This window comes from Planococcus citri, chromosome 5, assembly GCF_950023065.1.
Source record: "Planococcus citri chromosome 5, ihPlaCitr1.1, whole genome shotgun sequence".
Lineage (NCBI taxonomy): Eukaryota > Metazoa > Arthropoda > Insecta > Hemiptera > Pseudococcidae > Planococcus > Planococcus citri.
In genome coordinates, this window is record NC_088681.1 from 4,816,770 (window position 1) to 4,829,255 (window position 12,486).

Below are 12,486 nucleotides of genomic sequence, written 5' to 3' on the forward strand. Positions count from 1 at the left end.
ATTTTTTCGAGGTTCGACTAAAAATTTTGCTATAAAATCTAAATGAAGAAGTTTAATTAAGCTCCCTGTGTATTCGTAGTTTTGATCTCTTTTTTCAGAGCCTCGCTTTCTTTGGACAATATTGAAAAATTTTTTCGCCCGAAATTGGATCATGATGTTCGAGGTTGTTGAAAAAGGTGTCATGTGACTTACCAAAATGGGTCAAAATTTCGGCAGAAAATCAAAACCTAAATTTCAAATTCACATTTCTGCTCGGTGTTTATTTGAGTAATTAACAGATAAAGTAATTTTCACAGATGTCAGCTTATAGGTATATTAAACAAATGGAAACTTATATACAACATTGTTTCATTTTTTCCTCGAGTTCTTTTTCAGTACTTTCTTTCAGTTTGAATTTTTGTATTTTTCCAGAAGCAGTTTTCGGGTAATTTTCGCAGAAAATCACGTATTCTGGAATTTTATACGATGCGATCTGAAATTAACAGTATAAAATATGTTTTGAATTATTTTAAAAATTTTTCGAAATTTACATTTAGCAATAGGTAGATCGAGGTAGGTACCTATCTTGATCAATTACTTTGATTTGGCTCAAAAGAACTTACCGTCCCTTGGCAATATTTTTTCACATCTTGTTCACTCAATTTCGAATCTTCTGTTTTGATTAAAGCTGCTGCTACTTTTTCACCCAGTCGTGCATCACTTACTCCATATACCTCGAGAGGACATAAAGAGACATTTTAGGAAATTATTAAGCTAATCAAGTTTAAAACGAGTCACTTCTTCTTGCTAGAAATTGCTTACTTGTACATCAATGACTTCTGGATGTTTGATAATTACACCTTCTATTTCTTTAGGTTCGATATTTTCTCCCCCTCTGTTAATTATATCCTTAATACGGCCAACTATCTGAGCATATCCATTTTCTAGCAATACAAATCTGTCTCTGTGAACAAATCAACTTTCAAAGCTGTAGTAATTGACTTCACTCTTGTCAAGAATCACTTTTTCTGCCCTATCTTGAAATATAAAATCACATCATACCCGCTACGAAACCATCCATCTTCTGATAATACTGCTCTAGTTTTTTCTGGTTCTTTGTAGTATCCCTTCATCACCATGTATCCTCTGAAGCACATTTCTCCCGGTGTGCCAAATGGTACTAATTCATTGTTTTCGTCAATAACTTTGGCCTATTCAAAATAAATGAAATTTAATCTTCGATGTCAAATGAAGGAGCCTGTTGATCATCCAATCGTCACTTTTGCTCAATTTATTCTTCAGAGCATGAGGACCCATTAAGGCAGAATCTGAATAAGATAGCCTTGAAGAGAATTGAAACTTTTAACCATAAGTACCAGTAGGTATACAATTCAATATGGTCTATGTATTTTGTAAAATTGAAAAATCTTGTAGGAATTTTAATTTTCTGTTTGAACAATCAACAGCTGACATTTTTTAGGTGCATTAAGTAGCTGTAAAATGGGTGCCCATGCTCTGGTGAAAAAAGTAATCTCCATGTAATAAATTAAATATTAAATTTTCATTTATTACTTCCATATGATCAAAAACATATCCAACAGTCGAATGAAGAACTTCTTCTGGATCATCTGGTAATGACATGAATGTACCTGAAGAAGTTTCTGTCATACCATAACCACTCTGTAAAGTTAACTGAATTAATATAGGTATACGTAATAAAATAATAGGTCAACTGATTGCATGCCAATTTCATAAAAAAGTACCCAATATAAAAAAAATTTGTTTGGGAAGATTGTGTGTGCTTTATTTTATTATAAAATGAAAAAGCTTATAAAAAATTTTCAAATAAATCAACATCTGAAAAAAATGCACCAAGAAATTAATTTTTTCATACACTTCTCCTCCAGAAAATTATTAAAATGAATTGAAAATTTATTTGGCAACAACTACAAGTTGTTTTCTTTTTTTTCTTCACTCAAAATTCTGTAAGTGACTTTTTTCCACAATAAAATGACAAAAAAAACTTGGAAGATTTTTTTTTCATAAAAATGGAAAAAAATGAAAATATTTAATTTTATTTTTGAACTGACACCCAAAAAAGACACTTTCAGAGCACCTATACTAAAATTTGCCATTACCGAGAATTTAGCATTTGTAAATAACGCTTTCAATTGCACGATTGTGTCTGGCAAAATTGATGCTCCTCCGTTAATAATTCGCTGAACTGAGGACAGTTTTTCGTATATTTGAGGATCATCTTGAGCTTTATTTTTCATTATCCTAATGATATCAATGAACATTGTTGGAGTGCCACAAACCACAGTGCATCTATAGAATCAACAAATAGACGAATATTATTGAGAATAAGGTACCTAGTGTGACCAATGAACAACATGAATTTCTACTTGTCTGCGACGATCGAGTCTATTGATTTATTTGGACTAAATTTAACGCCTGCTATGACGATTGTAGAGCCTGTTACAATGGGTGCGAAAATTCCAACCACCATACCATATACGTGAAAAAATGGAATTTGACATAAGACTCGTCCTTTCTGTAAATTAAAATTGAAAAGTATAAAGATATTATGGTGATTTAACTTGGTGAGGTATTTCGTTTTGAAATTTTACAATATGAGACTAATAGGTACATACCTTTTTGAATAGCTCTAAGCGATTCCCAACACATATGGAATCATTTACCAAATTGTAATGCGTTAGTAAAACCCCTTTTGGTTTACTTGTGGTTCCCTACATGTATGAAAATTAATTTAATTTGGAGATAGATTTACCTATCGTGGATTTCTGCATAAAATTATTAAAGGTTTTGAAGGTACTCACCGAAGTGAAGAGAATATTGCAAATGTCGAAAGGGCTGATTTCGTTTTGAATGCTTTTGACATTTTGTATTTGTTTTTCAGTCGCTGTGGCAAATAAATCTTTCCATCTGAATGCACCTCTGAAACATGAATTTATCAATTTTTTTTTTTTTTTTTTTGAGTAAATATGCAACCAGCTCATAATCGTGAGGTACTTACTTGTAGGGTGTCTCGCTACACATCACTACAGTCTCGAGTAATGGTGCAAATTTGGTAGTGATGTGGGTATTGTAATCGTGTTCTAGGATATCTGGTATGACACTTTTTAGAATATCGTAGAAATTACGGTCGTTGAGCTTTTCATCCATGATCACTGCTTTCACGTCGCCCGAATTCAAACAAGCCAAAACTTCTGGACCTTCAATTAGTGGATTCAAATTTACCTGGTTGTTTAAAAGATATGTAGGTAGTTAAAATGTGTATACTCAAGTATCTACCTATGTAATATCATTGCGAAAAGCGAACTTCTCATTGGAGAAAAACGAGACATATGCTTTCATAAAAAAAGATCTACATACAAAATATGTAGTCCATTATGGCCAACTCAAATCAGTTGGCTTTGACTATAACTGTTGTGGGTCTAAATATCAGAATAGATTAGGAGCTAGAGCCTAAAAATCCTTAATTTTGAAATGACTCAGGCCCCTCTCTCCGAAGGGTCATTCCATGTCAACTCAACCAAAAAAAGGCGATTTTGAAAGTCATGTCTCTCGATTTCGCTCAAATTTTTTTTACAATATCTACCCACCCAGTAAGTAAGAAAGCCGCAATCAGTTTGGTCCCAGCCCCCTCAGGGAGTGGGTGGGGGGCTTCCAATATTTTCACATTGTCTCGAGGTACTCAACTTCAGCAGCCCATTCCTCCAAAACTATGATACTTTGATCAAAACTGATTTCACAGTTCGAAAGGGCATTGAATTTTAAACTTTTCAAGTATTTTGAAATTTTCAAAAGTTGAAAGTTGAACTTTCAATTTTAAAGTTCAAATTTCAAAATGGTGTTGTAAGTGGGAGCTACCATTTAAAATGTTGAAAACATTTCCATAGATGTACCTTTTAATGATTTTTTGAAATATTTGAGTTTCGAGATAAGATCTCTTAATGGAGGGGAAGAACCCCCACCCCCAATTTTGGGTGAAACTTTCAAAAGAAAATCTGGGGCATGTGATATATCGAATTGTATGTTTTCGGCAACGCTGAACACGAATATGACGTCAGATTTTTGATTGGACCCCATCCACGGCCCCCAGCATCTCCCCAAAGGGGGTAAAAATTCAAAAAAGTGTTTTGTTGGTGCGACACATGAAATAGTATGTTTTTGGTGACGCTGAACACGAATATGACGTCAGATTTGTGATTGGACCCCATCCACGGCCCCAAACAATTTTTTTGGACTTTTACCTATTGGGGGAGGTTCTGGGGGCCATGGGTGAAGTCGATTCGAAAAACTAAGGCAACATTCGGGTTCAGCGATATCGAAAACATACTATTGCATGTGTCACACGAATGTAACCGTTTTGGGAGGGTCACCACCTTTGGAGAGGTGCTGGGGGGCGTGGACGGGTCCAATCACAAATCTGACGTCATATTCGTGTTCAGCGTCACCAAAAACATACTGTTGCATGTGTCAGACGAACAAAACGCTTTTTTGGACTTTTACCCCCTTTGAGGAGGTGCTGGGGGCCGTGGATGGGGTCCAATCAAAAATCTGACGTCATATTCGTGTTCAGCGTTGTCGAAAACATACAATTCGATATATCACATGCCCCAGATTTTCTTTTGAAAGTGTCACCCAAAATTGGGGGGTGGGGGTGCTTCCCCTCCGTCAAGAGTTCCATCTCAAAACATAAATATTTCGAAAAAGTATCAAAATGTACATCTATGGAAATTTTTTCAAAATTTTAAATGGTAGCTCCCACTTACAGCGCCATTTTGAAATTCGAACTTTCAACTTTTGAAAATTTAAAAATAATTGAAAAGTTCAAAATTCAATGCCCTTTCGAACTGTGAAATCAGTTTTGATCAAAGTATCATAGTTTTGGAGGAATGGGCTGCTGAAGTTGAGTACCTCGAGACAATGTGAAAATAATGGAAGCCCCCCAACAAGTCCCTGAGGGGGCTGGGACCAAACTGATTGCGGCTTTTTTACTTACTGGGTGGGTAGATATTGTAAAAAAAATTTGAGCGAAATCGAAGGACATGACCCAAAAACGTTGGTCGAGTTGACATGGAATGACCCCGAAGCTATTCTGGGACAATTCCCCAAATCCACTGTTCTCAACTGTCATCACCCTGACCCTGAATGACTATTCCTCGAAAGACCATTTCCCCGACTGAATTTTTCCCATGAACTTGATAATTTTCAAGGGTAAAAATTTCTTGTAATTTTGACAAACAAAAAAAAGATTTTTAGGCAAATTACAACTAGGAAAAACAAAGAGTCTTTTTTACAGTTTTCACAAAATAGACTGCAATTTTTTAAAAAAATAGGTAAGATGTTTTGGTAATTTTGGTAAAAAGTGATTTTTTTCATGCAATTTTGACCAAAAATAATCGATTTTTTGGGACAGAAAAGATATGCCCTTTCTACTAGCTGTCTGGAAGTTTTGACAAAAATTTTTTTTTTGGAAATTTGGATACATTTTTTTAAAATTAATAATGTAAAAATTGATTTTTTGCGACAAAAAAAGCAATACATACAGCTTGGCCTAAAAAGATCTTTTCTGCAATTTTGCTTAGGAAAAATCGCAATTTTAACTAAATTTGAGTCCTTTTTTAAATTTTTTGCAAAAAAGTAAAGTTGATTGGATTTTTATTTAAAAAAACTGCATTTTTTCGTAATTTTAACAAAGAAAGATTTTTGAGACAAAAAAGTACTTAATGGAAATTTTGACCAAATAAACAAGGGTTATTCTGCAATTTTGACAAAACCTGCATCTTTTTTACAATTTTTGCAAAAAAGTAAATTTTTTTGATATTTTGAGTTCAAAGAAACTGGTTTTTTTTTACAATTTTAATTTTAAAAAAGATTTTTTGGCTAAAAATCAATACCTGGAAACGTTTTCCAAAAACAGTTTTTCTGCAATTTTGATTTTGTTTTAAACGCGGAATTTTGCCAATACAAATCTGTTTTCACCCCTCCGACCACTCCTTCTTTCCCTGGTTTGTTTTTTTTTAAAAGTCTTTCGCGAGTAACTTTTTCAAAAAAAAAAATTCCACTAATGAAAAAACCTGTCTCCAAAAATAGTTTGTTCTTGTTGTGTAACAAAATTTGTTTTTGAATTCAATTTTTAAAACTGAATAATTTTTTTAGAAGAAATTTCTCGCACTGGTGTGGTGCCAATTTAATTGTCATTATTGCCATGCATAAAAAACCAAAATAAAATTTTGCTCAAGAAATCTCCAATACCATCAGTTGAAAGTGGTCCGTTTCCCCCAAAACAGTGAATGGAGTAAAACAACCATGATTTCTCTTTGATGGTCCATTTATCTCCTCACGGAGCATCTTCAGAGCTAATAAAATATCTGAGTTATTTTCAACTCAAAATTAACGTTGAAATTATATTAAAATATGTTCTCATACCACAACAATTCCAGCTCTGTGTGCAGCCAAAAACGATAAATACCACTCGATAGTATTGAATCCCCAAATGGCCACATGTTCGCCTCGTTTCAAGCCCAAATTCATCAACGCTGCTGCCAAAGTGTCAACCATTTCCAGAACCTCTGAGTAGGTTAATTTTTGTCCTTCGTGGATTAGTATAGCTGTTTCATTGGGATGTTCTCGGGCAGCTTGTTCAATCGTTTGGCCAATTGTAACCGTTTTCAGAGGTTGGGAGGAATCTCCTTTGTAGTAACTTGGCTTTTGTTCCTTCATGAATTCGTATTTATTCCTAAAAAAAAAGGAAAAAATGTTAAACGCAAGTTCCTTTACGAAAAAATTAGAATTGAAACAGGTGAAAGTCGATTTTATACAAAACATTTTGAGCTCTTTAAAATAGTGCCAAAAAAATATTTAGGTTATTTTTCAAGGTCACCCACGTAAAATGAAATATGTTTCAAGAACTTGGAAAAAGTTCAATAACTTCTTGACATTAATGCCCGACTTTCTGTAATGTGATTTTGAATTTCGAAATACTCGTATGCAACGATATGAAAACAAAATAGGTACCTATTTAAGTATTCTGATATTTTTCATACATACCTAGTACAACTCATATCGCTGTAGATATTAAATCTGCACCGATGATGCACTCTTGTAAGATCAACGTGAAAGAAACAACTGAATGGGAAATTGAAAATGATTTTGAATACCTACCCAACTGATAGGTTTATTCGACCTTTGCAAATTACTCGAAAGAATAAACACTACACGACGTGTTTGTAACCAAACTACCAAACCAACTTATTACGTACCTACCTACTTATGAGAAATGCAAACCATAAATAGGCATGTAGATAATTAGGTACCTAGTTGTCTTGTAATCTTGAAGGGCGAAAATGACGCAGATATCATCGAAGCGTATCAAAACACCGAAAAAATCAGAATCGACTTTCAAATCAAAATGAACCAAATTCTCAACTGAATTTTGTTAAAATCCTCCGACCTTTTTTTTTTTTGGCGATTCTCCCAAATCGTATCCGTGTCAAAATTTCGTTGACCAGTTTAAACAGAGAAGGTCGTTCAGTTCACCTATGTGAATTAGTCCAGTCTTATAGAATAGAAGCACCGAAGTCGGATGATTTAATTCACTGATAACGTATCTCACCTTCAAGTTCGGTTCAAATTTATGTACAACCTCTACCTATAATATGGGCATTGTGCATATTAAGGCTATAGGTACCTACCTCTTCTCTTCAGGTCTTCAACAGTACATTTATGTTGTAATAACTCATATTTCAAGTGCAATTTAGCTCGGCAATTTATTCTTAATTTTGTTTTTATCAATTTATTTTTAACTCGATACATTATTAATGCAGAGAACTTTTTATAAAAATGAAACGCAGAATGATCGTAAGCTGCTTAGTGACGATTATTTTGTTTTGTACGATTTCGGCCCAAAGAATAAAAAGTGGAAATGAATGGATTTTAAACGATGTCAATACTGCTGATTCAGCAGTCCTTCCAAAAAAATGGATTTCACAACTATTCTCCGAGGCGCAGATGGCATTTAAAATGGATCCCAGAGAAAATCCTGAATGTGGAAAGGATTTTGATTTGTTCAAGTTGCATCTTAAAAATCATTCTACATGGGCAGTCAACAGTGAGTACTTTTTTTATTACAGCTATACAACTATAGATAGGTGTACTGAAGAGTTTGTGAGTTCATTGGTGGTCAATTGGTGATTGCCTCTCGCATTAAAATTTATCTCTTGGAGTTTTTTTTTTTTTTTTTTTTTTTTTTTGAGTGATAATCCCCTGTGAAATTATTGATGCGCTTTGCTTAATCGTCAGTTGCATTCGAGGCTTTTGATAAAGCCTAGTTTTGTTCAAATCTGAAAATGTGGGATTCAAAAGTTTCTTTGTCTATTGAATGTTCCAAAAACTGCGAAGGAAAATTTCGTACTGATACCAATACTTCATTATAGCCTACTAAAGAACATACAAGTACTAAGTACAGATAGGCAACCTGCAGGAAATTACTTTTAGGCCGGAGAGATAATTCAAATAATAACTCATCAGTCATCACAAAAAAAATAAAAATTTGTAAAGATTCAAAAAATAAACTGTACCTAATTTTAATTTTTTTGCTATGAGTATAATTTTTTCAACTTTTTCATAAAATACTTCAGAAAGAGGTCAAAATAAGGTACCTGAATAAATTATTCAAACTTTTTTTTGATGTTTGGAATTGAAAATTGAATTTTATAGAATTTTGATTTTTTGTGATGAGTTCATTTCATCGAGTGAAGAAGGTTTTTTCAACTTTTTCAATGGATATGTAAAAATAGTGGTCAAATGGGTCAACTTCACCAGTTAACTTTTTTTATCATGTTTTAAATTAAAAACCCGCATTTCCCCCCCCGCAAACTTTCAATTTTTTAAAATTGATTTTAAAATGGTCAAATACCCACTTGACAATAGATTCGCCGATAAAAAAAGCCAGTGAAAAAGCTGGCTCAAATATGACAGTAAATTTGCCGTTAAAAAACGCCAGGGAAAAATCGGCTGGTTGTTTAAATACTTAATGCATTAAATCGCCGAATAAAAACCTGAAATCTACAAAAAATTTCCAGCTCGAGCGGGGAATGAACCCAGGACTCCCACTTGACGATCCAATGCTCTAACCACACAGCTATCATTGCAAGGTGAACATTACAGTTTTCAAGCGGTCCGGTATACATGTACCACACTTCGTGCTTTTATTCAATTTTTTAAAAAGAAGTTGTGAATACCCATTGCGCATGTGCACTATAATCGGTAAATAAAAAACAGCTGATTTGTGAGAACTGGCAGTTCCGCAAATAAAAAATTCTGCCATTCGCTGGTCAAAAACGGCTGTTTAAATGGCTGTTTTTATAAAAAGTAGATTTTTCTAACCGGCGTTTTTTCTACGGCAAATTTACTGTCATTTTTGCGTGCCTATTAAACGGCAAATTTACAAAAATCAACCGGCATTTTGGCTTAACCGGCAAATCTCTTGTCAAGTGGGTACTATGCAAACCTATGGAGTGATCCCCACAATGAAGTCAAAGCGGCAAACCATGTGGGGAAGAGCTAGATGGAGCCTTGAAAAGCTCCAGAAATGGAAAAGCCCCAGGCAACAATAAGTTACCAACAGACTTATTCCAGAACGCCACAATAACCGTTAAGAAGAGACTGCTAGCTTTCTACAATAAAATACTATCAGGTGCTACCATACCTGAAGACTTCCATACTGCAATTGTAATGCCCATTTTCACAAAAGGAGACCAAAATGATCCAGGAAACTACCATGGGATTAGCCTACTAAATGCTGTTTACAAAATATTGCAAATACGAGGTACGACAATTTGAAAACGAGACTTTTGCCATTGCGCGAGTTGTAGTTACATTAGAACAACGGACGAGGTCTCATTTGAAAAAGGAGTGGATTTTCTATTACTGTACAAAATTTCAAGTTGATTGGATGATTTTTGTGTGTTTTACAGTCTCTCAAAGTTGGCAACTTTTTTACCCTCGTCGTGAAAATGAGTGTTGCAAATTTTTTCTTAAGGAATTTTTGCCTCCTCAAGACATCTCAGTGCCTCCTCAGCATTTCTACTCCCCAAATTCAATTCCTAGTAACCTTTACTTCGTTCTCAGAAAGTTTTTACCTGAAAATCAAAATTCATTTCATCATTGAGCATAACTGAAGAGCCTCCACTCAAATTTTGAGGAAGCTGCCTCTGAATAAGGCCCTACAGATTTTTGGAGGGCGTTTTGGAGAATAATTGTGGGACATTCTGTTGAAGGATGACTACGCTGAAGATATTTGAGGTCAGTCTCCTCCAAAAATTATTTTACACTCACCTCAGAGGGCGTTTCCTCACAACCATTAGGAAACGCTTTCCCCATGAACTACTTTTTGTGAGGTTTTGATTGAGTGAGCTTCCTCCAACAGTACCCTATCTCTTTTAAACATCATTTTTGACTTTTTTGGACTTCCACCACTCCCCTAATTCACAGTCGCCTCTCCCTGAATATAAGGACCCTCCTCAAGACTTCCTCAAAGTTTCACGACCGATTCTAAGGAGGATGTTCACTATCATCCAATCAACTTGAAATTTTGTACAGTAATAGAAAATCCACTCCTTTTTCAAATGAGACCTCGTCCGTTGTTCTAATGTAACTACAACTCGCGCAATGGCAAAAGTCTCGTTTTCAAATTGTCATACCTTGTATGCTAGTGGGAAGCATTGAGAGCCATGCAGAGCCAATAACCCTATTGACAAGAAATACGCATTTTAGTCTCACTTTTCAGCTAATACACCCACGTTTTTTCAAATCCGCTGTTAGTCTGTTCTACCTGAAATGAAACCAGTTTTGTTGAAGTAGACTGCGTTTTTTACTGCATCCCCACTGCGTTTATGCCATCTCACACTACAGGGGGTCTTTCTTAAAAGCAATTACGCACTGCATTTATGTGATTACACCAAGCCAGGTGTAAACACACCAAAAAAGGCGGTCTCACTTTCATGCGTTTAACCGCGTTTTTCTTGTCAGTAGGAAAGTTGGAATGCTAAAATGGATTTTGAAAGGGAAGATCATGCCTAGATGGGGTATATGCAACAAAGCTGCTGATGGAGAAAAGATGAGACTATAACCTAGAAACCCACATGTGCTTTGTTGATCTGGAAAAGGTGTATGATCAAGACAGTATGATCAGTATGAAGGAAGAAGTTGTTTAGAATCCTGAGGATAATCGAAGTGAATGAACATTAGTATGCTTAATTGAAGAAATATACACGGATAATGTAAGTGTAAGTAATAAGAGTAAGATCTGGAAACATGTCGGAAGCAAAGAAGATAGGAAGAGGAGTAAGACAAGGATGCCCAGTGTCATGTAGTCTGTTCAACTTCGATGACATGATTAAAGAATGGCTGAAATCCAAGCCAAAAGGGCTAGACATCAATGACATCCACGTCAATACCCTGCTATTTGCTGATGATCAGGTGGTCTTTGCTGACAACAAAGATGACTTGCAGAGAGTGATGCACAACCTTCAGAAAGTAGCTGATAAATATGGAATGAGAATCTCATCGTCAAAAACAAAAGTGATGGCCTTCCAGGGGAAAGAGCCAATACGCAGTAAAATCATTGTAAATGGACTGCTAGTGGAACAAGTTAAAAGCTTTGAATATCTTGGATGTGAGCTATCATATGGAGAAGAAGTCAATGCACAACTTAACATCAATAAATTTCTGAGAGTAAGTGGAGCGATAAACCTAGCCATTCCTCCAAGATAAGTTACAGTTGAAACTCGAATAAGAATCTATAATATGCTGGCAAGACCAATACTCATACATTGGCAGGGTTGGTTCTCTATGTGTAGACTATCTTTGTCTACATAGTCTACGTTTGTAGCATAATCTATGTGAACTACATGTAAAGTAGACTTCCTGTAGATAATGTGTAATGTATGTCAACTTCGAAATTGTGTATTCCCAAATCATCTCCTTTATTGCTAACAATTGTCGTTTTTTTTTTGCAAAAAATTACCCTCACTTTTTAACTGAAAAATTTAAGAAAAAAAATCTTGTATTTTCAACAAAGATGTGAAAAAGTATAATTTTCTTACTAATAATTGACGGTATCTACTTCTGCTAAAATTGTCAGTTTCGCTTTTTTCAAGTTTTTTCCTGTCCAAAAGTTGTCAAAAATGAAGTACTCGCTTTTTTTTCAAAAATTGATGAAAGTTCTTGTTTTTTCAGCCAAATTTCTGAAAATTTTCATATTTTGCAACAACTTTAAAAAGCTTTACTTTTTTCCGCAAATTGTTCAAAAGTTTCATTTTTTTACCCAGGAAATGCAAAAAAATCTTGTTTTTTGAGAAAAATTAGGAAAATGCTATGTTTTGCTGAAATTGTCAAATTCTTGCTTCTCAGCTCGACAATATTGCTAAAGATTTCACTGTTTTTCAAGAATTAGATTGCCAAAAATTGTCAAAA

General features: G+C 34.7%; 2 protein-coding genes across 3 annotated transcripts in view; one reads left to right on the forward strand and one right to left on the reverse strand.

Annotated features, from left to right (window-relative positions):
- Positions 1-239: 239 nt before the first annotated feature.
- On the reverse strand, positions 240-7,294 carry LOC135848478 (medium-chain acyl-CoA ligase ACSF2, mitochondrial-like). Its single transcript, XM_065368390.1, has 12 exons — positions 7,060-7,294; positions 6,439-6,748; positions 3,017-3,240; positions 2,820-2,937; positions 2,634-2,729; positions 2,385-2,533; positions 2,118-2,307; positions 1,552-1,659; positions 1,042-1,190; positions 802-943; positions 603-713; positions 240-472 (listed from the first exon to the last, which is right to left on the reverse strand). The coding sequence occupies exons 1-12, from the start codon at positions 7,071-7,073 to the stop codon at positions 332-334; spliced, it is 1,752 nt and encodes a 583-aa protein (XP_065224462.1). The 5' UTR covers positions 7,074-7,294; the 3' UTR covers positions 240-331.
- A 381-nt stretch (positions 7,295-7,675) lies between these two features.
- The window catches only part of LOC135848475 (nose resistant to fluoxetine protein 6-like), a 34,463-nt gene continuing 29,652 nt past the window's right edge, over positions 7,676-12,486 (forward strand). The window contains exon 1 of one of the 2 annotated variants that reach the window (XM_065368388.1): positions 7,676-8,119. In XM_065368388.1, the coding sequence (XP_065224460.1) occupies positions 7,852-8,119 (268 nt within the window). In that variant the 5' untranslated portion in view covers positions 7,676-7,851. The remainder of the gene's footprint in view (positions 8,120-12,486) is intronic. The other variant, XM_065368389.1, reaches the window with a different exon arrangement.

Excerpts from the sequence above, each read along its gene's own strand:
- LOC135848478 (XM_065368390.1), bottom strand. Across the intron at positions 2,308-2,384 it reads GACTCGATCGTCGCAGACAA|ATGCACTGTGGTTTGTGGCA; the intron begins GTAGAAATTCAT and ends TTGATTCTATAG. Across the intron at positions 944-1,041 it reads GATGGATGGTTTCGTAGCGG|AGACAGATTTGTATTGCTAG; the intron begins GTATGATGTGAT and ends ATTTGTTCACAG.